Here is a 26747-nt window from a genome sequence, read left to right on the forward strand (position 1 = left end):
AATCATTAAGAAATTTATATTTATTTACAAGACTTTAGCAACTTATTTACAAACTGTTAAAATTGTTCCTTTTATTTTTTTAAAAAAAAGTATACAACTAATAAATACACAAGAACATATTTACAACAGCAAATTAAAAGCTCTGAATTGATTATAAAATAATTAATTACACATGTTGAACAATGATATGTAATGCAAACCTGTTTTCTAGGTTTTAGCTTCAGAAACACCCAAGTGGGTATTTTAAAATGACTAAAGGAACAGAAAAGGCAAGTTTTAAAGTCTTGGCAAAATGGCACAACTTTCAGCTCGGTTTGAAACCAAAGTCTTAACCTATCCCACGGGTTGGAAGAGAAAATGTCCAGATCAAAAGTGCCGAGAGAGCTGATTGAATGGAACATTTTTTCATGTAAAAAAAAACATTTTCAAGTGGTGCTTTAAAGACCTGTTTCAGATCTGTCATCAAAAGGCTCAGCTTCAGAGTTAAGCATAGAATGGACAAACTTTCTGCTTTGTTGGCCACTTTCCTTTGTAACTCAGTGAATTAGTCTCTTCCTGCTGTAGGTCTTTCCTGTGTTTGAGCGCTTCTTTGGTTGGCTGAAGGGAGACAGGTCCACTCCATCAATTTCTGTCCTCTCTGATGCAGCTTCTTCTGAAAACATTATGGAAAGAATACAGTTTGCCATATATTTTAGGAAAAGAGATGTTTTATGAGTTATGACACAATGCTTTTCTGGTCAATCCCACTTTAAATCAAATTAGGTTGCCTGTGGCTCATGAACTAAAATCCTTGAAAAGAATGAGCCGATAAAATCCTACTGAAAAGACAACAGAAGAGCCTTTACGGCATATTGAAAATGTGAGAGTAATGAAAATAGATGGTGCCTTGAACAATAAATACAAAAAACAAAAAGGTTTTATAACAATGTACAACTTACCTCTAAAATTTGGTGTTCTCTTACTGGCAGAACCTGTTTTGCCCTTGAACAACAATGGGGACTGGGTAAGGGCCAAAATACCACTGGCAGACACTGGCTTTCGCACCTTTGAGCTGGGAGGAGTCACTGCTGCAGAAAATGGCAAAAATCAGACACTTTGTGATGGATTTCATTCATATGACTTCATGCAATCATTTAAAAAACAAAACAGTGTGATCACTAAATTCTCTGTAATAAATAAGCAATGAAAAGAGTAAATATTCTAATTGAAATACTGAAGCTCAGGCTCATAAATCAAATGAAAGACCTTTTAAATCGCTGAAATTTGTTTATCCAATAAAACCACTAAATTACTCACTAAATAAATCATTAAATTAAACTATAAATCAGTTGCAACTCTCCATGCATAATCTCAAAAATTTAGAACACAAAACTTATATATTTAAAGCATACAATACAAAAATAAACCATGGCTTACCTGATATGCCATCTTCATTTTGAGATGCCCAGCCGGTTTCGTTTTCAGCCCTGTGAGAGTCCGTGCACTCAGCCAGCTTTTCCATCCAGTACAACTCTTCCAGTGGAGAAAGAGGAGACACATCTGATCCAACTGGAGGGGATTGTTTGGAAGTCAGAGCTAATGATTTAGCTTTGTTGTCCAAAGGCTCATCAGTATCCTCAATGTCCCGCAACCTACTAACTCCAAGTTCAGCCTCCTCCAGGAGCTCCTCAAGCTGAGGCTCCCCCTTCAGGCCACGATCTTTGCCTCCTAACACACTAATCTGAGCTCTTTTCCTGCGAGGCCAGCTGTTAAGGTTTTCTGGGGTCACTTTACCAGCACTTTGAGGTGAAGGAGTCAGGGGGACAGTCTCTGCAGTTACTGGTGACAAGGCAGGATGGTGCGTAGGTGTGTAAGACTGGCAGATGTAAGTCTGGACGCTTCCACCTTTCCCGGGTGTGCCCTTGGCTGGGGTTACATGAGCACAGACAGATGGTGACATGCATCCGGGATCTCGGTATTTGGAAAATAAGGCCAAGGGGCTTTCAAACTGAGGTTTCACACCTACTACAGGGCTTTGCGCTCCTGATCGAGGACTTCCATCTGAGACAAACTCTCCTGCATTCGTGGAATCTGTGCGTTTAATTTTTAGCTTGGGAAGTCCTGATTTTTGCATTTCCAGTTCTACTTGGTAGGTAAGAGGATTTGGCGTACTTGCGCCCTTTTGGCGGCCATGTCTTGCTGAGCCTCTAGGGGTTGAAAATCGAGGTGAATCATTTCCGTATCCTAAACGAGCAGCAGCCTCCCTCTGCTGCCGATCAGGTGTCTGACGGAAGCCGTAACTCCGGCTTGGTGTGTTATGGGATGGGACACGTGGTTTAGCAGAGACAGTGTTTGACACAAAGTCTTCACTTGACAGTGAAGGCTTCCGTGTAAAGCTAATGTTCATCTTGAGACCTCCGCTAAACTCTGTTTTTACAATGGCTGCATCAACTATGTCAATGCTATCATCATCTGTGGTTCCAGAGGTACCATGAGAAGATTGCTGAGAATCGGTATGAGAACTAGCGTCACTTGCAGTGGACTGCGAGGCCTTAGTCTGCGCCTCTTCCTTTGGGTCTGACTGCAAACTCTCATTAGACTGGGACCTTAACACACGTGTAGTTGTTTTACCCCCTTGACCAGACTTTCTTCTTGTTAAGAGCTTTGGTGGAGACGTTGCTGAGGCATCTGAGCTATCTGAAAGAGTGGCATCTAAAAGTGGTGAAACTTCAGGATTATATGGTGAAGCAGTGTTTGAACTTTTACCTGGAGTTCGCCCAGAACGAGTAACCATTTGGTGAGTTGGACTAGGCGTTTTATTTTGACTTGTAGTGTGAGTGGAAAGGTGGTGTTCTGGTGGGGGTGTGGTTTTAGCTTGAGGTTCAACCAGAACAGCATCACCTTTTCCTGGTGTTTTAAAACTGGAGTGAGGTTTTACAGAAGACTCTCGATTTTGTTCTGGAGTCAAACAGCTACTATGCACATTTTCTGATACTCTTACTAGGTGTACCTGACACGTCTTTTCTGGGGTCTTGAAAATGTCTCTTTTAGTGTTTGTGCTTTTGACAGGACTGCTGAACTTACTGGATGTCACCAGTCTCAGAGAACTGTGAGATGTAATACTCGGTGACTGTGGCACTTTAAAATTAGCACTCTTCTCCACTATCCTACATTTCTGTGGAGAGGGAGACCACGTGACACTCTTCCTGGGAGTCCTGGAAATTGGGCTGTGGATCAGATGTAAATCAGTAGAGGTGCATCCTTCAATCAAAGCCTTGACTGGAGTCCTGAGAATACCCTTCAGAGGGCTCCTTATGGGGTTTTGCTTTGTAGGTGTCTCTGGAACAAAAGGCTTTTTGGCTGGAGATCTGAAAGGAGTGCCCCTCAGAGACATACCAAGTCCACTAGTGCTAGCTACCTCAGGACTCTCTGCAAGTGACAAAACATGTGTACTGGTGGAAGGTGGGGTCTTGGGGGATTTAGGGGTCTGAGGAGTCCTAGGTGTTTTTGGAGTCGTGTTTGCAATACTGGCCCTCCCTCGTTTGTTGGGTGATTTTGCGGTTTTGTCTGGAGTCTAAAAAGATAAAAAATACGTTTTAGAATTTGCTCTCAGATCACATGAACACACTTGAAAAAAGCTGATCTTTAGTAATCATCTCAAATTGCAGCACATTAGGATGACACACTGATTATTAAATTGAGAAGTTACCTCAAAGACGCTTGAGTCTGTGGATAACCGTGACCTGCTGGGCCTGGTTGCACCTGACTGGTTAGAATGACTGGGAGACTCAGCAGCTCCAAAAAGAAGACGCATGGGAGACCGAACTGTTTTTACATTAACCCCACATATTTTGCCATCACTCAGACTAAGCTGGGATGCAGAGAGAGCCTGGTCCAGGTTGCGGGAACGAGGCTGAGAACTTGAATAGAAAGTGCTTGAGTGTCTCCGAGCGAACTTCTTTATTCTTGGGCTCCTTCTTAGATCTAACACAGAACCAAAGGACAATGATGTATTGAGTTTATGGTCTATATGGAAAGTGTGAGTTGTGTAAAATTACAATCTTACGAAAATATCCAAAGCAGCAAAACGATACAAAACAGACTGTCTAATTGATACACACAAAATTATTGTGGATCTTTGAAGTTATTTCTGTTAAATTAAATATTCAAATATATATGTAAATATTTTTTACTCAGAATTCCTGCTGTCTTTAATCAAGAAAAGAACCAGGTATAAAGAAAAAGCACAAGGTGAAATTGTATATATAAAACTGACTTAGTTTACATACATATACAATTATAAATCATGCATTTGTGTAAATGTTATTTAAGTAGAAAAACAAAACAACAACAACAACAACAACTTGGTATTAGCAAAATACCTTCTGAAGGTTTCACTGGTGATTCTTCCACAATGCACTCCTCAGTTAGGACAGGTTTTCTTCACAAAAAATAAATAACCTGAGTTACTACGTACTTCAGGTCTGATTAAATTTAAAATAAAGGTATGGCAAGTAAAAATATTAATTGCATTAACAGAAACATACCTTCCAATTTTCTGCCTGTGTAGTAGACGACTAGACACTTGCTTGTGGAGGGGAGTCTCACACACTTTTTTGGTAAGAAGCCTGTGCCTCTCTGAACACAAAAAAATATTCGGAAAACATTAAAGTAGTTTAAAAATAGGAATAACTGTGACAGGAAGTCATGGACAATTATTACATTACGTATTTAAATTAATCTATAACAGTGCATTCTTCTACCTTCAGGTTCATGGGATCGCTTGCGTTTCACTCCTTCCACAGCAGACACAGAGCAGCTCCTTTGTAGCTTGGCTTTCTTTGAAGGGGAAACAATCTCTTGGTTGAAGAGGTTTCTTCTAACCTTGGTCACCTCTGAGAATTAGCACAATCTAGGTGTTTAACACTCATCTTTTTTTTTTTTTTTAATGTCAAGAGGTATTAGTGTGCATGAAACAATACATGTAACCAGGCTAATTTACACCAAGGAGCCCTGCTCTCAAAAACTGATCTAGATTTAACACTGTCTGTGGAGCTGGATTTAAGAAATAAGTGCATAAAGTTAAAGTTTTTAGAACATGTTTAATACCATATTGTGTCTGTACTCAATGTGATGCCACTGGGTTGGTTGGTTAACATGTGATCTGGGAATAGTTTTGAGGGTGGAATAGGCAAGTTATACGTGATCAAGAAAGATGTACCGGTAACAAAAGGACATACCTTGTGTTTCCTGTTTTGCGGGATGTGATTCCTCAACCGGTTTATCCAAAGATACACGACCCTTTGATTTCGACTAAAAAAAAGAAAAAAAAGAAAGAAGCAGAAATCAGGTGGATGAGATAAAGAAAATTATGAGCAAATTACACCACCATTGTTTATAGTGGGTGGCTATCTTCACCAAAAATACAGTTTAACAAATCAGACAGTCCAAGTAACATCCACAACATTTCTCTCAATGGCCATAAGGCTGGGTGATAAAATGATAAAGATAGTTTTCCTCAATTGAAATACAAGACGTGGTCAATATAAAGTGGAGAGAACTCGACACGAAACACGACAATCCAGTGACTTAAACAGCAGTGCGCCAAACCATTCATGTGGCTAGAATGCAATTAATCATGTCGGGTTGGTGGACAAAGCATAGGTGGAAACAGCAGCACATGTGCTTGGGGTACTGCAGCTAAAAACAGCTGTACATTAGGAGTGTGAGCGAGATAAAAGAATAACTGACAACAAAAAACCCTAATGAAAACTCGACCATGAGCGAACATGACACCCAAAAGGACATACCATAATGCTCAAAAGATGAGGACTTTGTTCAAGAAAAGGCTCAGATTAATTCAGCATTGTGAATTTTTTTTTTTTTTTTTTAATTTTGGCTATTTAAAGCCCAACAAAGAAGCAGAGTAGCACACACTGCTAACTGCATGAAAAGCATGTTTTCACAAAGGCATGGATTAAAATGAATCAAAAAATTATTGGGATTTTTTTCTATTTCAGACAGGTCAACTCTGCAATTAGAGAGGTTCAGACAGTTGGTTCAGAAAGTTGATCAAGGTTTTATATTAAGTAGAGACAGCAGAAGTGTTTATCTTACAGCTCTTGTAGCCTTTTTGGGGATCTCTATTTGCCGAAGACTCTGTGATGATTCTGTCATGCTGCGATGGCGAGTCAGCATCCCACTCCTAACAAACAAACAAAAACAAAACCCCCATTACATTCTGTGCATACTTCTGGGCACTTTAAAAATACTTGATTATGATTCCAGTCCAGTGAAATGAAAACAAAATATTTCACTCAAATGCCACTTCTTATTGTAGCATCTAAGATTATTTGTAATTTAAAGTCCTCCCAGATTGTCTATAATAGAAGAGTCTTTTAAACATCCTCCTCACCTCTTTTTGTTGCCTGAGCGGTTCCGCAGGTCCTGTAGTCCATCTTTGTCATCTGAAACCAGGCACTGTGCAGACAGGGGAAGTGAAGAGGCTGAAGGAGAAATGCTGTCCTTGGCTACCGAGTCATCACTGAAGAAGTCTGGAGGCAAGACTGCCAGCAAAACTTCAGGGAGCTGTGTGCCCAGACTGTGGTAGATTTCTGCAAGCACTCTGGGGATTGCGGTCAGGAACCTGCCACAATCCAAAAACACTATTGTTAGATTCTTACAACTGCAAGTGAGAAACTGGCTCATTTGAAATCATACAAAAAACAAACAAATCCCAAAACAAAACATGTTTTGTGTGATGCAGTAAGCCAACCTTGGCTTAGCTTTTTTTGCGTAAAAGTATAATCATTAAATATGCCTACAAAATTACAGAAATTCAATTCATCTGAGGCACTTTTATTTATGACTTTATTCTTGACTTGAACAAAAGTTATTTAATGCTGCTTTGTCTTTCAGCAGGAAAAATAGTTGTATTGCTTATTTTGAAAATACAATAAAAAAAATTATTTCTGAAGCCTTACCCTGGCATGACTTCATCTTGAAGGAACCTCGTTAGGAAAACTGGGTCTCTGGTCAGGGAGATTATTCGAAGCATTTCAGCCACCTGAAGCACAGGGATTGTATTTTACATGAATTAAAGTTAAATTTCACTCAATTTGAAGTGACTGACAAAAAGTGTATCAAAAGACAGAACATTTCAATATAACTGGAAATACTGTTTTATATTCAGATTACTGCCACAATTAATGGCACATACTGTGTTAGTCCAATAGCTCGAACAATAGTCACCTTTAAATAAAGAGCTTTTTTTAAAATCATCATGATGGTAGAAGGTATTGCTCTGCTTGAAAAAAAATCATATACATTGTAGTCACAGCCTTTTCCATGTTTGTATTAATTACAAAGGAGACCTCACTGCATAAAAGTCTAAGCCATGATCATCTTACCTCCTCTGCCATCTGACCAACATCCAGTGAGTCTGACTGCTCTGTGGAGAAAAGTCTGCACAGCTCCAGCCTTAGCACCACTTGCAGCTGGCACCTAGAATAAACAGACTGTGTTACTGACAGCTAAATATTAATGACTTGAACAGAAACTTTATTATTCAGACAGATGGAGACACAGGTTGTCCCCAAGGTAAAACTTGGAAACCACTCACTCCCTGACTTTACTATCAACATCAGCAGCCGTTCCATAGAGTTGTCTGATTGACTTGCTGGTCTTGAGGAGATGCTGTTGAACAAGGAAGGAGGTCTTTGCCTAAAAAGAAAACATAGAACTTCATAATCACAGTTCAGATCCCCCACTGGCCTAGTTTATGCATTATATTTCCATGATATTTCAAAGATTCTTCCATCTTCTATCAGCATTTTGCATTCTTCGACCTAAAGTGAACATCTTGCATATTGTAATGAAGTTTTCATCAGGTGATTTAACCAAAATATAGCATTTATTTTACTGAAATCAAAATGTAAGTTTTTCTGTATCTATTATTCATTTAGAAGCATCGTCTGTCTCACCTCCCAATCTGATTCTGCTGCAAGGAAGGCCTTTACAGAAGAAACAAGCTGCTGAACACCCATAAAGACAGACTCCTCTCTCTCTGCCATAAACTTCTCATAACTGGACTTCAGATGGGACAGCAGTTCTGACTCACTCTTAAAACCTAGGAGAAGGGAGAAGATACATTACTTGACTATTCGAAGTAAGAAAAAAAATCATCATAAAGTGTTTCATAATAAGACTAAAAAGAAAAATGAAAAATCGGTTCAAATTAAAAGCCAAAAATCAGTTCTTAAGTCATTACGGAGGGAGTTAAAAAATTTAGGAACTCCAATCTCAAAAGCACAATCTCTTCATCTGGTAAAGATATAAGAACTTTTCATTTGTGCATATTTAATCTATTGGTGCACTAGGAGCAAAGTGGGATTCAGTGTCTCCCTCAAGGACAAAGATACTTATTATAAGATGACTTATTTTCCTGAAATGAAGCAAATACTACAAGCAGTATTGGGCCTTGGATGAGGAAAACCAGTGATCAGACATAATCAAGAAACACTCACTAAAAAGTTCTGTCTCAGAGAGCTCCAATATACAGTGACCTACAGTTTAAAAAACTACTGAGATCTAATAGTCTCAATAAAAAATATTATCGCATCACCCGGAAAATGATGCTAGCTTAGGTTTTATCTTAAAAATAAAAGAGAAATAGTATTTTCATAACAGGCTGCACAAAGCTTTGTAACACAAGCAAGTAGGTAGTAAAGTAAGTAGTTCAACTGACATTTTGGGAAATGTATACATTTTCTTTCTTGCAGAGACAATTTCATACAACAAACTCAATAAAAGTGAACATTGGAGTCGAAGAGTATAGTAAGGTTTAACAGAAAAGGTGCACGTACTGATCACATTTGCTACTCCAGGTTTGTTCCTGTCACTTGACCGTCTCTTCCCTGTTCTGTCTGCTTCCCTACCCTCAGTTCCAAGCTGCTCAGACTCAGCCTGGTTCTTTTGGGCTTTTACATTCAAGCGTGCCACATTTAGCATCTGCAAGGAACGACTCATGGTCTTCATCTTCTGTTTTACTGGTGTGCGGTGGGTGCCACCTATAGATATCGACAAGAAATTATTTAGGAAAAAAAATATCTGACGTTCATGACTATGTATGAGAAAAACATTAAAATGATATTAGTGTTTTGGATAATCTTAAAATTTGAGTTTTATGATTATCCACAGTTTGTGATCTTCACAAAAAAAGGGGAAAAAATTAAGATATTCGCTTACATTTCTTTCCCCTCTTTTCTGAGTCCTGGGATGATTGGTATATTTCAGCCAGACCACTAAGGAGTTCCTGCTGCAGTGCAGGTAAGTTCTCATCTTCTCTCTCCTCCGGTACTGCATGTAGCAACCTGTTCAACAGTGTGAGGAGGACATTATAACCAAAGGCTTATAGGCTTTTTATTATTCTATGTTGAAATATTATACAAAAGCTACACTATTTAATAACTTGATACATAGATAAGCTTTTCAAAAGCGCTATAACAGAAAATATGAGATTTTTGAGTTCTTGTACCTCATGGACTCCATTAAATGAGAGCTCACTCCAGAATAGTCTGACTGAGAGAACCAAGTCTCCAACATGTTTGGTGCTGGTGGACTGTGGCTGAATTCCTGCTGAGCCCACTCAGGAATGGGATTCTCCTTTAACTGGTCTTAGAAATAAAAAATCACAACAATGTCAACAACCTAAAAATGCAGATACTGAAAATAACATTTCCAATATTTGACAGATAAGATAAACAAGATTAAAATTAGATTGATATAGAACTTGATTTTGATCTTTTCTTAAAAATATTATTAGTTTAAAAGTATTAAGATTGTCAATTGTACACCCATTAACCCATAATGATGAAATTAATGGATTGTGGATTTACTTTCTTTTTGCATTTATTAATACATTTACAGACAGTTTCAAAAATATATATTTAAAAGATATTTTACAGTTAAAACATCATGTAATACTCTCTTGAAAAAACACTAAATAAATGAGTGGACATGATATCAAACAGCCTTGATCCTATTCCTACCATTAACACTATCACCATCCTGCTTCATGATGTCATACACTACTCCCAGAACACTGTTCACAATGTCTGGAAGGTCAGCAGAGGTTTCAGACAAGGCAGGGGTAATGACTTCAGTGGTCAGTCGCTGGTTAGACTGCGCAATTACAGGCTGGAGAATGGAGAGCAGAGCTGTAGAGTATGATAGTGGAGAGAGCACAGCCGAGCACAGAAGCCCATTGTCATTCACCTCAGCAAGCTGGGGTAACAAGAAGACCGAGAGAGAAAAACAAAAAAGAAGAAGAAAATAAGCAGATCAATAAATGCATACAGTACAGTATAGAGTATAAGACAGTACAAGATGAAGATTCAGCTTTTTACAATTGCACATGGACAACATTTTCAATAACAACAATTCTAAGCTTTCTGATCAGCTTCTGATCAGGTTTATCATGTGGCAACCTCAATGCAAAACATATGTCTTTTGGAAATCAGACACATTCTACCTGCATAGTGAAATGCAGTGGGCAACAGTAGATCTTAAGGGAACTTATTGGCAGCTTAATATTACCTGGTTATTTATTGTGACCAAGTACATATATTTTGTATTAATTCATTAAACAAAGCATAGGTTCGGGTCCTTTTATACACATACATGTGTTCACAAGCAGGTCAGCATGCAAAGTCTTGCTACAGCCACAAAAACAATCTCATTCTGTGGAAACCACAGATTTTGCAATGCAAAAATGACAGTCCAAACCTATCCATCTAAACCAACCTTTACTCAAAAGCTCTGAAAGGCTGAATCTGGATTATAGTGTTGGTGTTTTCATCTGCACAACTTTACACAATCAGAATCAGCACGGCCAAAAAAAAAAAAAAAACTGAGAATTTTTTTTTTTTTACAAATTGTGTAAAACAGAACCATTGTGTTTCGAGTCTCACCACGTGCAGAGCATGAGTAGATAGATCCATTAAGAGATGCTGGAATGCACCAGCTCCCTGGTCACCACTACTGGAACCATGAATCACCCACGACTCTGTGGAGGTCTGCATCAGTGATGAAGCATCCCAGCCTTTCAGAACTTCTTTTAAGGACATTTTGACAGATTCTGGGAGAAGCTTCTGTCTTCGAGTCACTGGCTCCATCATGACACCACAGCTCTGTGTCACTTCACCTGGTTTAGTGAAAATTATCACAAGTGAATTTTTGCAGGCTATTCTCAGCTTTGAAATTAAGCATGTTAAAGATAAACTCCTTTTAGCTCACATCAGTTGCCACATTATTTACTGCATGTTAATACGCCGTTAAAATAATTAATTGCTTGTTTTGCCGTAAGAATTGCAACTACTTTTCCATCATCTGGATGTAGATATGCTTACACCCAATGTTTAATTCAAGCACAAAAACATTGTGCTTCTGCACAGAGGGATATTTGGTAATAATCATGAATGCTTTTAGTTTGTTGAAGAGATCTCCTCTGGCTACTAACCTTGCTGCCACTGCAGGACACCTCCTATAACAGGAAAAGCCAGGCGGTAGTGTTGTTCAGAAGACAACAGGTATCCAATGCTGGACTTGAATGCAAAAGACTCCCTCATGAATCCTGAGTTGGGCTGTTGAGCGCTACAAAGGTTCAGCAGTGCAACCACAGGGATTATTCTGCCATCCATCTGAGCTAGGACCTCAGACAGCTTGTCACAGCCAAAATAGTCCTCACACCTCATAACCTGCAATAACACACATAGTTACAGACAGGTGTCAAAGCAGATGTTCAATTAATGAATAATTAAGCCCGATAAACAATTTAATAGTAACACTGCATCCTAAGCATAAACTTTTTTCATTCCCATCCATGTCATGTGCTCATATGCATTAGTCAATGAAGTTGTGGTCACAGCACTTAAGCATCAGACTAACTTTACAGAATAGGAGTGAGTAGAAACAGAATAACTAATCTCAAAACCACTAACATCACAACAAACAAAGCTGTTTCTGTGGAGTTTGGATCACAATCTGTCTAAAGGTGCAGTGATGGCATTTTCCATGATGGAAAAAAAAATGTCTATGTGTGATAAGTTCACTCAGAAAAAGATATATATATATATATATATATATATATATAAAGAGAAAAGACAGAAGAGGAAGATGAGACATTATTTTAAAATAGAAGAACTGCTAACCAAGTAATATTTGATCAGCTGAAAATGTAAATCTCATGGGCTATGTTATAACTCAAATAGTTGTTTTGTTAAATCAGACATTGGAGGTGTGCAAAATTATGTAAGTGAGTGAATTGGTGTTGTGAATATCCTTGTGTGGGTATAATTTTTTTATGAAAATTCTAGGGACTTTGGTACATGCTGAACCAGTCAGTTTGCAGTACTGTGCTACACTTTACAGTAATGTACTACATTAGACTGGTGAAGAGCAGACACTACTAGGTTAGATCCATGGTATTAATCATCAGTTTAAATTTAGGTTGATGATAGTTAAGATAATTGAACATTTATGCTAGTTTTATGTATGTTGATTAATTGATTATATAGTATTCTGTAGTTCAAAATACTTCGTAAAATTGCATTTTCTACTACATAAATTGCTTGCAAGGGATCTTTTTGTAGAATTATTATCAAGTAGATTGTTTTCTGGTATCAAAAGTACTACTAACATAAAATCATATAGTCTGCACTATGAGCCCTGAAATTTATTGTTAGTATGTCTAACTTGTAGATTATAACATTTACATTATTGTTATTAAACTTGAGGTATGACATCTGTATACTCAAAACATTGTCACTTTGCTGGTAGCAGTGTATTAACTGTGGCAACTATTGTCAGATGCGGATACTGGACAGTGGTTTGGTTATGCTCTTTTGAACACTACTGTACTCACCTGGACGTGTGATCTACAGTCAATCCAGTGGAGGACAACTTGTCTCTGAACCAGCATATCCTGAAGTCCTTTGGCTATAACGTGGTCTGTCATATCTGTAGGAAGGCTATTGTCTCTCAAAGACAGGTAGTCCACGAGCTGCGCCCTTGAAAGTGGACACTGCGAGACAATAAACACCACATTCCTCTCGTTAGTTAAAATGTCATCTTCATGAGACACACTGGGTCTTCCTCCACGACTCGACTTCCTGGGCCTTAAGGACAGTTTAGTAGGAGACGTGATGTCTGGTCTGTCCCACTGGAAGTCCAATAGGGTTTCTTTAAGTGCATTTTGAACCGAAACCGAGTGATTTGATCGTTGTTTCTGTTGAGATGGGCACGCTTTCTCCTTCACATCAAATTTGGCTTCAAACTCTTTCTCAAAGTCCTCAAATATTTTGTGCCGAAGCTCCTTGAAATCAGATACTCTTGATATGAGACTGGCGTTGCGGGCAGTCTTGGAGTCAAAGAACTTGTAACCCCATCGCACTTTCTCAAATCCATATTTGTAGCCGAAATGTAAGAGAATGTTTAATATTCCTCGTTTCACGAAATGACCCCTGACATCCATTTGATCGCCCGAATCGTGATCTCCATAATCCACATCGATAACAAAAACCAAATTATGTAAAGCCATACCGTGAACTGCAGACGCAGAGTGCCCACAGATCCCCAAATTCAGCGATAGGCAGTATTAATCAAATGTAATAAATGCAGACGTCAACGACCTTAACTAAAGGAAGTTGACGTTAACTAACATTATGTTTCTGTGCTAACCTCATTCCGCTAGCTAACTATGATAACGCTTGCTGAAACGACTCACATTAATGTTAAGTAAAAATCAGCTTCAGTATGCCATACAAGTTTATCGCTCGGATAAGGCATAAAAGCAACACACTTATCGTATTTACAGGTTTTTAAAAGTGCTTAAAGTATCAATATAGTGTAACCCGCAAACCCAAACTCCATATTCGCCATTTTCTCGTAGCCCCTTAACCGTTCGCGCTCCTTGAATGAAACGCCTCCCCTGAATTTTGATTGGTTAAGCCTACGACAACACAATTGTCATTGGTCCAAAGTGAAGCTTAAAACGCGTCAAAAGTCTCATTTAACTATTCATTGGTCAATATTTTCCATCACTCACATCTGAACTGTACTTCATGAAGTGTGACGCAAGAAAAGGCAGGAATAAATGATTGACAGGCGACGCTTGTATTTAACTTTTAAACCTGCTCCTGCTAACGCGTCACAAATCTCCAAGGATGCATCAGGGAAATTCAATACTTGAACTGGCTCTCTATAAACACAGGCACAGTGCAAACGTTAACAGCTCTGTCTTTTTTTATCAAAACTGTTGTATACAGAAACAAAGTTCAACCGAAGCATACCAACAATGTAGCTTGCCATCACCAGTGTGTGAATGGGTGCGTGAATGGGTGGATGACTGAATGTGTAAAGCGCTTTGGGGTCCTAGTAAAGCGCTATACAAATACAGGCCATTTACGATGTGCTTTCATACACATACATCTACTACTACTACTACTAATAATCACATGAATAATCACATAAAACTCATCCACATATGACTGTTACAACCCATCATATCTACAACAAGAACAAATCAAGAAAAGTTAATCAAACTAACCCGTTATCATTATCATTATGATCGTATTTGCATTATGATCATTACGATCATACAATCAAACTTAATTCATATATTGCCAAAAAGGACTCCAGGACTCTTCATATTGACATTTACAGTTAGCCTAATATTGAATGCTCTTAATATGAATAACTAAAATAAAAATAATGCAATCCTTTCCTACATGTTGGATGTAATAGAAGGTTTAAAAAAAGTTTTTGAGAAGAATTCCCAAGAATAGAATTTTAAATTTCTTCATTACAAATAATTTATTTAAAACTGTCAGTTTATTATTCAAATGCTAAATTCCATTGTATTCTGGATTATAATTACAATGTAACAGGACTATGGCAGGAAATCAGAACCAGTGTTGCTTATATTGTAAACTGAATCAGCCACTACTACAAAGTAGTCAGTAGATGGAAAGATACCAAATGTAATACACAGCAGAGTAATTAGGTAAGATACACTTTTCCTGCGATTTTACACATTTATTTCTTATAATTTAAGAGATGTGCTAAAATTTTCTCTCTTTTTTTGCTCTCTCTTTTTAAGGAAAAAGAGAGCAAGAGTTGGCCTGGTAATGCTATCTATCTATCTATCTATCTATCTATCTATCTATCTATCTATCTATCTATCTATCTATCTATCTATCTATCTATCTATCTATCTATCTATCTATCTATCTATCTATCTATCTATCTATCTATCTATCTATCTATCTATCTATCTATGTTCTATGTGTCTTTGTTTTTCAGACAACAGATTTAAGGGAAAAGGACACTGGGTGAAGTGATATGTGGGTCACCTTCTGCGTTGCATCAGTAATCAGCTCTTTTCAGCAGCAGGGGGAGATGAAGAGCTTAGAAATGAAGCTTTGAAATAGAGGGAGAATAATGCCTTGGACCCTGCTTTCTTTGTACCTTTTCTGTGACTGCCTCCTTCCTAAGTCATGAGACAAGATGAATGCAGCTGCTTTAATAAAATGCAAGTCCAGAAGCGACATGTGGTGCCCTGCTTCTATTCCTTTACATTTTGGATGTAAATATTACATATAAATATTCTGCTATGTACATTTTCTAAAGCTACCTATGTGTAAGTTAATGAAAACTCCAACTGTAACATTAAAATCTTGAATACATTTATAAATCCTCAAATGCCAGTAAAATGTATATCATTCTGAACATGGCATTTTGACACAATGACTTCTGTTTTTTTTTTAGGTGCAAAACTGTGTAAAAGTCTTGAGGCCCCATTTCTCTATATTTTGCGTGTACTGAAAGTGGCAAATAGCTGGGGAGATTTCTTGAATGTGAGTCAATATTTTGTATTACCATCTTTATTCTTCAAAACTTCTTTAGGTTGTAAATTAGATGCTTTCCAGATGCTACTTGTCACGGTTCTGGATCAGTTTGACCCAGCTCTTTCTGTTTCTTGGGTTTTGGTGTTTTTTCTGAATTATGATTTATGTTCTGATTATTTAGTGAGACTGTTTTGATTATTGATATTATTGCAGATTTAGTTTAGTGTTAAGTCTGCGTCTTTGTGATCTGTTTCATGTTTCCAGTTTTATTTTGATAGTCCCAATCTGTTGTCAGTGTGTTCAGTTTTACTGCTCCCCTGTCTCGTTAGTCTAATTTCTTCCAGCTGTGTCTCCCTCCTGTTTTCCATTCCCTCACTACATCCCTGTGTATATTAGCCCTGTGTTTGTCCTTGCTCATTGTTGTGTTGTACCCTCAGATTCTGTGTGTGCGTGGGGGTTTTCCCCGTTCCAGTATTCATTGTTCTATTCATGTTTTGTTCTCTGCCAGCAATGAAGCTGTGGTTTTCTGTTGAAATTTGCCTTCACGAGTCCTGCGTTTGGGTCCTCGCCTCCACCTGCCCGCACACAGAGCCCTGACACTACTGCGTGATCAATCAAAATCTATTTTCTATTTTCAAAATTCAATCAGTGTTGACAAGATCACTAACACCCCAGCTGCCTGAAACACACTTTCAAATCAAGACAGGCAGCTGTAGACCTGCTGCCATTGATTTTCATTACAGTTTTGTGCAATTTAGCATACCTTACCCTTTCTCTTCATTTCCATTCTTTAAGAATGGTTTTCTGACAATGATGTGACCCGACAGTGATTTCTGATGAGGCTTCAGTGAATGGTAGATGGACCACCTAAGATCCAGATGCATCTCTCAGGTCCCACGGTCCGTGCTGTGCTCAAAAATAAAGTGTTAAAATTTCAAGCTACAGCACCAGCTCAGATTCTACAAGCTTCAGTTAAAATGTAAAATGTTAAAATTCATGACAGCACAATTATAAAAAGACTGAACAAGTACAGTACGTCTTGTGTGGAAGGGTTTCCAGGAGAAAACCCTCTTATTTCTGAAAAGAACATGACAGCACAGTTTACAAAGTTGCATCCGAACAAAACACAAAACTTTTGGAACGATGTCCTTTGCACAGACCAGACCACAGTGGAGCTTTTTGGCCATTAAGCACAGCACTATATATGGGGAAAACAAAACACAGCATATCAGAATATCACCTTATACAGAATGTCAAGTCAGTGGTGGAGGGGTGATGATTTTAGCTTATTTTGTAGCCACAGGACTTGGACACCTTGTGGTCAGTGAGTCAACCATGAATTCCTCTGTATGCTAAAACATTTTAGAGTTCAAGGCCATCTGTCCAAAATTGGGTCATGCAGATTGTCGAAACTGGGACGTTCAACAGCACTAATATCCCAGGCACACCAGCAATCTATAACAGAATGGCTGAAAAAGAACAGAATCAAGATCAAAGTCTGAATTTCAACCTGACTGAAATCCTCTGCTGGAATTGTACATAAATAAAATTGCCACAAACCTAAATAATCTTAACTGAAGCTACACTGTAAAGAAGAGTGGGCCCAAATTCGTTCACAATGATGTGAGAAACCGATTAATACATACAGAAACTGAGCGCTTCAAGATGGTAAAGATGGTTCTACAAGCTACAGCGTGATGTGCATATTTTGTCATTTCATCTGTGGTCCATCTGTTAAATTAAGAACTCCTTGTTCAATGCTAATTTGCCATCATGACACTTTTATCTGATAGTAGAGGAAAATTTGCTATTAATGCCAACTTTTTAAATTTTTTTAATTTAACCAGTCATGAATTTTGTTTGCTTATAGCCTTAGATTTTATTTTATTTTTTTTAATGAAAGGCTTTAAATATTTATCAACTAAGTCTGGACCTCACTGTGTGCTTTTTTAGACAACAACCAGACAAGTGACCATCATACATCCATGGCTATAAATGTCAACAGCTTCATAAAAATTAGGGTGAGACAGACACTGTACAAACAGACAAAGGCATGAACGTGCTGCTTGTCATAATGTTCTCAGCTGTGGGTGGAATCACTCAGCAGATGCTTTGAACTTGGGAGAGAGGACTCTTGTTCCAGAGCAAATATTGTACCAGCTATTTATGCCGAGCTCTCGGTACACACCACTAGAACAACCCTGCTAACATGCAAGTCCCTGTGACCCTAAAAAAAAAAAAAAACTCCAATAAATACAAGTCAAATAGTTATCATGATCATGGAACGTTTTATTCTTGTTTTTGGAACATTTTGCAATAATGTGGCCTTCAGACGGTTTCCCCAGATATGTGAATATACGCCTAATTAAGACATATCTCAAATAAATAAAAGGACATATTTCATAATATAAAGGCTTTCACATGTTTAGATAGTTATGTGCAAACCAAAAGGAATAATAAAAAACAGATAACATAGCTGGTTGTAATGCAATACCTAGAGTGACTTTTCACCTAAAAGTGAACAATTTTTCAAAAGGTTTATTTTGCTGGGTAACATAAAAGCAGTGGATTAGTTGTTTCCATTATTCAGCGCTCTAATGATTCAATACTCACGACATTAAAGGTTTAAAACCTTATTTTTGTTAAATTTATTTTTACCTTAAAACTTAAAAAATGATCACATGAAGTAGAGTTGTCCATGTTAAAATATTAAATTTTCAGTCCTCTGTTCTTCAGAATATTGTACATACACTTCAGATTTTACAATAATAAAATGTTTAAAACCAGAACTCTAAACAAACTTGTGAAAAATAGGTACAAGGTGCATATTTTACTTAAGGAGCAGAATATTTAGATTAAAACATTGAATCTACTTTTAGCTTACAATACAGCACATTTCTTTCTTATTTTGCAATAGTCCAGGCATGCATGTACTTTTTTTTGTATGCATGTATTTATACAAGCTCCTTTGCATTTGAATAAATGTAAGTGTCAGCAAAGCAGCAGAAGAATGAAGACAGCAGCTCCAGACAGTGGTGTATTTTAAACAGTGATGTCGCCTTTCAAGGAGCTTGGTATTCCACCAACATTAACAGGAAAATGACACTGAACAAGATTATATCTTTTCAGCTTCCTCTCAGTTTTTCTTTTATTCCTTACAGGCTATCTAGTTCGTTAACTGACAAAACAGAGCATCTATACAGTTTGTTCCATGTTCTACATATTCATTTATCAGATGATTGCCCCTTTATGCTATTTTAGCTGCTATCAAGTTGTTTACAAAGACATCATGCACTTCACAGGGTCACACTACCCCAGTTTGGACTCTTTAACAGTGGTTTCATGTTGTTTTTCATGCTTAACTGACTGCTTTCAGTGCTAGGTTTGCTCTTTTGTCCAGATCTTTAAAAGGGGGAAGAGTTCGCCCTTGATGGATTTGAGTGCAGTGCCCAGACCAAGAATGGCAACCCTTCGTTGTTCAAACGCCCTTTAAAACTTTTCATTTTGAGGCAAAAAGTGGACTGCTGGTCCCTGGACATTTGTCAGACACTTTAAAACTTTAAAAATCAGTCATCAGTCGTTGTAATCCGTCTTCCTTTAAAGCACCGAGCAATCTGTCTTGCAGTCAGACAGTGAAACTAATTACTAAAAGAAGATTTCACATGCAAGGTTTTGTTTCAGTGATGCCCTTGAACACTCCCTCAGCTCCTCTGCAAAATAAAAACTGGGTTGCTGAAGAAAGAGGGCAGGAAGAGGAGGCATGGACTGAATCAATCTGTCACTCCGGCATTAGATGACAAATGTGATTTTCTTCTCTCTCTCTCTATTTTTCAAACCAGACAATATCTCCGTGACTCAGCTGTTTCCAGAGCTGCGTCGTCAAACAGTGTGCTGTGTATGTGGTTAACTACAACAGCTCCACAAGCACTTGAAAAACAATGACTAATGAGTGTGTTTGGGTAAAGGATGGGGAAAGAGCTCTGGAGACCTTTTATGTGCTACCGGCTGGTCTTTATCCATGTCCACTTTGGCTGGATAACTGGAACTGGCTGTTTGTTGTTGTTTTTTGTAAAGAAAAGCGCAGTTGTGCTTTGCTTTACGTCAGAAGCAGCAACAGGGTCAGGGATGTTACGGCTTGTAAGTTCAAGATGCTTTTTTGGCCTGCTGTAGCAAGTGCTCTTTCTCTGAGTCTTGAACTAAAAGATGAGAGTGTAGGTGTTATTGTAAAATATACAAAATCTGTATTGCAGTATTTGTTACTTTTCCAACAATCTACCAATACCAAGTGTGAGAAACAAAGATAGTTTAATTGTACAGCAACAATTAAAAGCATGTTAATAGGACATATTTTTGCACTTGCTGACATGTTACTTCATTAGGATAAACATGGGAGATTAAATTTATTTTGTGAGCCAAATCCAAGTACCGGTACACAAATCCAATAGAAAAGACAGTTGGTGGCTACTAGGCAGCATGAATACTACTGGCAGGGTAAGGAAAGTGTTTTTGTGTTTTCACTCATAACAAGAAAATTAGTGAGTAAATCCTACACTATCATGTAACTGCTGCCCACTTACTGTCTCATCTCTAGTCCGTGTCACTCCATGACACAACTGGCTGCAGTGGCTCTCTGTGCGTTGCTGTTAGAAACCCAACATTACCCAACATTACTGACACTGCGTCACCTTTAAAGCCATTGGTCATGTGTTGACAAGTGTGTTTACAAGCGAGTCAGGCAAAAGTTTATCTTAACAATAACACTGGTAATGGAAAACCAGTTAAATCTATGTAGGCTATGAGTTTGCTGTAGTCCTAATCGTATCAAAAGTCATAACTGTTAACTTCTGAAGTTTTTTTTTTTTTCTATGATAATCCTTCCCAAACAGGAATATACAAAGAAAGGAAAACAGAAAATGGTTCAAAATATTTGAAAATATTTATTTATAGGTACATACGACAAACATATATGTATAAAGTAAAACAAACAAAAAAACAAGTATAAAGGTTATATTTTTCATTGAAAGTCGAGGTGACTTTAGAAGTCAGAAAGAACAATAAAATAATATTACATCTACAGCTCCACTTGGTTATGAACAAAATAAGGGAATAAATAAAGACATGTATGCAGAAAGTATGTTTTTGCACATGAACCGAAGCTGGAAAACAAGAGCTCAAACTCTTGACAAAGCTTTGTCAGTGGTACTCTACTACTCCAGTGACAGCCAGGTCACTTTCGATGCTGGGCATTTTGCTTAGTCAAAGTATTTACAGCCTTGTAAGTCACAATACTAAAACCTTTTAAGAGTTCTTTCTATGGTGACTCAAGTAGAAAAATATGGATTCAAACAAAAAAAAAAAATACAGCTTTAAAATGGGAAAATACCATCTATCTTTCATCCTTCAAGTTTTTATCAGACTACTGTAAAAAAGGAATACGTATGAAGAGTGATGCGCTCAACACTGTTACTTTTACACTCGTCATATCTGTGGAACAGTGTAACCAGCCTGTGGTAGAGCTCATTACAGATATGCTGTAAGTGCATCTTTAAGCTCTATACTTTGTGTTGGCATGTTAGTATTTTTTAAAAGGCAGGCTTTTGAATGAAGAGCAGCAGTTTACACACAGGCAGCCTGGCAGACAGGCCACTTTGGTTCAGTTCAGTTGACCTAAGTTCAAAACGGGGTCAAGGCAAAGCGAAGAACGTGGGAGCCGGGAGAAGGTCATGTCTCTGCCCTCACTGGGTGGAGTCGGAGTCGCTGGAGTCCAGGCTGGCCTGTGTGGGTGTAGGGGTGCAGCTGTGATGGGCAGCAGGTGGGCAGTGGAGGGTCTGTGTGCTCCGCCGCAGGTTTTCCAGTGACTGCAAGAAGGAGCGCCGTGCCCTTTCCTCCTCCAGGGGCGAGGAGCCTTCTTCTTCTACCTCTTGGATCTCAGCGAAGGTGACGGGCTGTGTTTTGAAGCGAGCCTCGCGAGGTCGACGGGAGCGGCTCTTGCCCTTTGCTGGGCCCTTTGGGACGGGCAACTGCTGGGGAAACTCCTCCATAGCTGATGCCATAAGGTGAGCTGGCAGGACATGGTAGCCAGAGGCCTCCATAACCATTTGACGTACAGCAGCCATGGTAGAACAGGAGTCCAGTGAAACTGAAGGCTCTATAAGTGAAAGCTTGAATACTTCTCTGCGGACAGTTTGTCTCTGTGCTGTTTCCAGTTTAAACGAAGAGACTCTTTCTCAGGAGCAACAAAGCAGTAGTCAGTCCAAAGTTCAGCCAAACAAACACTCCAGAAAGCTCCAAGTCCAAGTACACTGTAGTATTCTTGAAGATACAGCTGCTTTGAAACTACTCTGGTCAGCTTCTGCTCTTCAGCACTCAGTGTGTTTCAACTCTGCTGTTGCCTGTTGATTCCACTCTTCCTCGTTTTGTGTGTGTGTGAGACTCTGAGTCTGCTGAGGCTAATGCCACAGACAGCTCCAGCATTCTCTTTTATAGCTCCTCACTACCCACTCAGCCTCTCTCTCTCCTTCCCTCCCTACTCTCTATTTGCCAGGTTCCTCCTACTCCTCTCCTTTCCTCCAGTCATGTTTCCAGTTTCTGTAGCAGTCAGTCCCTCAAAATAAACATGTGAGAAGTGAATCTCTGTGTAGGGGGCTTTTAAGGTTTTGTAAGTGGGGTTCATAGACACAGAGAAGATGAGAAAGATACTTGATACAGAAACAGAGTCATTTGAAAGAAACCAAACCAAAGGTTGAGAGTAGGAGACTCAGAAGCCATAAGATTTGCCACAGTGGCTCAGGCTGTTGTTTTTGTTTTTAGCTAGAAATCTATTTCAGTCTCCTGTATTTAAGGGAATGCCACAAGACACCAGAGTTAGATTATACCTGGCCAAAGAAGCTTCTATTTATTTACCAGATTCACACATTCATTCAGTAAATATCCATCTCAGTATTCATTTCATGTCATTCATGATGTCAAAAACATAAAAGAATGAAATTTGTTTCCTAGGTCAGCATTAAATAAATAATAAAAAGACACACGGTAATAATCTAAACTCAGAGATGCACTGAAGTCGAGGCCTTGTTTACAACAGGTAAAAACAGAAGATGCAACTGAATGAAAAAAAAGAAACCCCACAGAAAATTATTAGAAAAATCAAAAAGAGATAAAACAAATAATAAACTCAGTAAGTAAGATTGCAGGAAAAACTGAACAACTAAAATCAGAATATCTTTAAAGACAAGATGGCACTAAAAACTAAAATTGTGATTAAAAAAAATGAGGCTTTATTTTTCTGCACATTATTCCCATTTAATAAAAACAACTGACACCTGAAATGTAACAGACTCATTTTATTGTGTTTGATAAATGCCTCTATACACCATCATAATATATTATGTAATAGTTTGTGCTTAACAAAGGGGTTCAGCTGCCCTTCATCTGACCCATCTGAGCAGAAACACATCTGGCAGCGATGCTTGCAGGGTTCATATGTAAACATGACTGTAGGAGAGGCAAGTAGTGTGACTTATAACTGTCCCTGTGTTGGCACAACAATCTCATTTCTTACCCAGTGGCATCTGCAAATGCATAAAACAGTCTACATGTACAACAACCAGCAGAAAAACTTATCTGGGCCACATGCATTGTGTGTGAAGAAAACAGAAGCACCTAAGGGAACTCAAATTCAGTTCGAGAGGACTTGCAACAAATGGCCAAAGCATGGAGCAGGTAAACCTGAAATAAGCAGCTTTTGGTGTTATGAGCCACAAGGAGGAGCAACTTTGGATTTTACTTTATGGCACAAAATAAAACAACAATTTGCTCCAGATTAATTTAATCTAAAAACTTTCAAAGATTACTGGAATCACTGTTGGTATTAGACAGCACTCCCATGAGACATTTGGCATCTTGGCATGTTGTGGCACTGTGTGTGTCTGTGAATTTTTCTGCATGCAGTGAAGGCTAATAATAAATTATGTTTATTTGCATTTTAATGCAATAACATACAGAAAAAAAATGCAGTGCAGTATTACATGATTCAAAATCGACCAAGAATTTCACATTAAAATATTTAAAGCCCCTAATTTTTGTTGTGAATGTACAATTATTTTAATTTTTACAATATTAATATATAGTAAAAAATTCAATAAATAAATAAATAATTTGCAACAACACAAATCAAATTTATTATTTGATATTGTTCAAAATATTGTTCCAAAATTATGTTTTAGTTGCAAATGCAGATGTGTCTGCCTCAAAAGTCTAAACAGATGTAGTAGTATATACATAAAATCGTACTTTGAGGGTAAGATGTCACTGAAAGTTCATTATATTGATCTTTTTACATACTGTTTTATATTTGTGGCATCAGCTATTACTGCACTGGGAGAAAATGGGGAGGTTAGTCAGTGAATGCACCTGCTCCAATTTCAAGTTTAGCAATGACTCCAACAACTAAAATTACAGCTGCTGATTTAAGGTTAAAACTGCATTTTAGATTTTGACTAAGATTACTACGAGTGTGCTGTAAATGAAACATATTCAATGGGTGTAGGCTTTTAGTTCAGGGAGTATAAATTTTGGATCCAGAAAAATGGATCCAGTTTTCTCAGCATGACATGTAGTAAACGTCACTGTCGATTAGTAAACAAACACAAGCATAAAACAGCACAGACTGATCAGCAGCCCCAGCATCATCCCAATTACGTCATCTTGACTGTAACTGTAATGACTAAATATATCAGTGTCAGTGCTGACGCTGGCAGGCCAGGGCTGGTGGAGACTGCCGTGGTCACACTGTAGCTGACAAATATTTTTCTTCCACATGTGACACAGGTCAGATGTCACCTGATCAAACAGAAATACGTGTACCTATGTAGAGGCAAGTTCTCAATTTCTCCTGTGAAAAATGAAAATCACCGACTTAGTCATCTACTCTATTTCTGACTATTCTGAATAAATCATTGACAGAATTTCTCACATCAGAAAAAGAAAGGAAAAGACAGCAGCAGGCATTTGTCACATCATCATCCATATAGATGTTCCTATAGCCAATGAGTGGTTCAATGACCTCATGTGGAAGACAGAGGATTAAAAAAGACACTGAAGTGCACTTCAGCTTAGTCAGAACAACTTAGTCAGAAAAAAATCCCACACACTGTTAGTGCTCATATGGCAAATATCACAACAAAACAGATGTAGTGACTTCTGTTATGTTTAATTCATACTAAGTCACTCTGAACTCTCTCTGCTGGGATGCTTCATGCAGGTTGCAACTACTATTGCATACAGCAATGTCATGAGCAAAATCAAGGACAGATAAAGAGTGATGGTTCTGTTCAGTGAACAGACAAATTACTTAAAGTAGATATCAATAGTCATATGGGTTTAGATGTGTTTGATATAATGTTTTTTTCTATCTACTTCTGTGATGATTTGTGAGGTGTGTCTGCTCAGTTATTGTGCTGTCTCTTCAGGGATGCCAAAAATATTTTGGCATTTGGTAAATAGTCGCTATATTCAATGTATGGCTCTTGAACATAATGAATCTGGGATTGTGATTAGGGTTATTTATAAAACCCAAAGTTAGTTTTTCAAATGCATTACAGTGGGCAAAGCAACAAAAACACAATAAAATGTATGGTTAAAGCTAAATGTCATTTACTTATTATTACTTAGTATTTAGTATCACCCACAGCATATTGCACATTAGGCATCGTAGTATCAGCCTCACTGAGGTGACAAGTTCTTTGCATTTCAAGGGCTGACCTCATGGGCTTTCCTTTGCCATCCTTGTGGAGTTTCCAGGAGTGACAGTACAGCTTAAAACAGCCCCCCTCATTTCGTCATGCATTCCTTCAATGACACTTCAGGGGAGTTTGTGGGCAACGAGGTCATCCTATTTCTCATGCTTACACTTTGGAGTCATAATCTTGAAGAGTGCATATGTGTGTCAGATGCATATGTGAATGTGCAAACACCTGTTTTCTCTGTTTTGAGTGTATCTAAGGCACACCAGTATCAAACCACTTTTTTCAAATGACATTAGAGGACAGTTAAGACGTAAATGTTTGTGATATGGGGTAGTTGATGCATAAACATATGCTGCACAGTTGATTTTTCATTTGCTTTAGCGTACGTGTTTTATGACACGTTTGCAGGGAATGACTGTGTACTGTGGATGAACCAAGTAGGCCAAGAGCTGGTTTGTATGTCCTTGGGGATTATATGTTTTTTCTAAAAGACCCAGACAGTGCTGCACGTGCTGTACACAAGGACAGAGTTTGGCAAAAACAATAGTATGAAAACCTTTTTCTCCTGGACTTGTTTTTTAATCTGATAATTAAAGAGTTTAAACTGAATAGAAGAGATAAGAGTAAGGCCAATGTTTTGGCTAGAATATTATCTGATTTTCTCCATTTATCTTTTTATAGCTTGAAAATGAAAGCATTTAGAAACACTTCTTTAAAATATTATTTCAGACTTTTTGGATAAGTTTGTGTTTGTAGAAACATTTCAAAATTACTATCGTGCAGTCACGATGCATCAGTGCATTTCATTTACATGAGATGGGAAGTCTGTTTCTTGTGATTTTCTGGATGTATTTGCTAATGAGGCAATATGAAAAAATGGGGGCTAGGGGTCTATACAAAAATAATAATAATAATAATTTATCCGTAAAAGGGAGGACCTACAGAAAAGGTTTAACAACAACACTGTCAAATGACTTTGCAATGATTTATGTAGAAAAAATTATTGCTCAATATTGAAGCCATTCAATAATTTTAAGTTATATTTAACTCACCTATTTGTTTTTACAGTGCAATTATTTTCAGGTCTTCTAGTCTGTAGCTTTATAGCCCTTTTTTC

At 38.0% G+C, this 26747-nt stretch overlaps 2 protein-coding genes across 4 annotated transcripts; both read right to left on the bottom strand.

Moving 5' to 3' along the window:
• Positions 1-13939, bottom strand: ticrr (TopBP1-interacting, checkpoint, and replication regulator). Of its 3 annotated transcripts, none has more exons than XM_085412872.1 (21): positions 12902-13939; positions 11498-11735; positions 10950-11182; positions 10029-10263; positions 9515-9653; positions 9226-9350; positions 8844-9047; positions 7962-8107; positions 7601-7701; positions 7389-7482; positions 6963-7045; positions 6395-6625; positions 6097-6184; positions 5220-5292; positions 4743-4874; positions 4527-4617; positions 4362-4420; positions 3689-3963; positions 1417-3553; positions 939-1064; positions 1-652 (listed from the first exon to the last, which is right to left on the bottom strand). In XM_085412872.1, exons 1-21 carry the CDS (start codon positions 13574-13576, stop codon positions 537-539), a joined length of 5601 nt encoding a protein of 1866 aa, XP_085268998.1. In that variant the 5' UTR covers positions 13577-13939; the 3' UTR covers positions 1-536. The 3 variants fall into 3 exon arrangements, with proteins under 3 accessions (XP_085268998.1, XP_085268999.1, XP_085268997.1); XM_085412873.1 differs by having other exon boundaries at positions 1-649; positions 939-1067; XM_085412871.1 differs by having other exon boundaries at positions 939-1067.
• A 6930-nt stretch (positions 13940-20869) lies between these two features.
• lg7h11orf96 (linkage group 7 C11orf96 homolog) lies at positions 20870-22330 on the bottom strand. Its single transcript, XM_085411118.1, has one exon. The coding sequence runs from the start codon at positions 21998-22000 to the stop codon at positions 21620-21622; it is 381 nt and encodes a 126-aa protein (XP_085267244.1). The 5' UTR covers positions 22001-22330; the 3' UTR covers positions 20870-21619.
• Between the last annotated feature and the right edge of the window lie 4417 nt (positions 22331-26747).

This window comes from Rhamphochromis longiceps, linkage group LG7, assembly GCF_057381845.1.
Source record: "Rhamphochromis longiceps isolate RC_006_pf linkage group LG7, R_longiceps_female_GT1.1, whole genome shotgun sequence".
NCBI lineage: Eukaryota > Metazoa > Chordata > Actinopteri > Cichliformes > Cichlidae > Rhamphochromis > Rhamphochromis longiceps.

What these genes read in the sequence shown, in the direction of transcription:
- ticrr (XM_085412871.1), bottom strand. Translation starts at nt 13,576, where the DNA reads ATGGCTTTACATAATTTGGTTTTTGTTATCGATGTGGATTATGGAGAT. An exon ending in GGATGGTGATAGTGTTAATG is followed by an intron (nt 9,654 to 10,028) that starts GTAGGAATAGGA and finishes TTTATTTCTAAG; the next exon opens with ACCAGTTAAAGGAGAATCCC. An exon ending in CGCAAAACAGGAAACACAAG is followed by an intron (nt 4,875 to 5,219) that starts GTATGTCCTTTT and finishes GCTAATTCTCAG; the next exon opens with AGGTGACCAAGGTTAGAAGA.
- lg7h11orf96 (XM_085411118.1), bottom strand. Translation starts at nt 22,000, where the DNA reads ATGGCTGCTGTACGTCAAATGGTTATGGAGGCCTCTGGCTACCATGTC.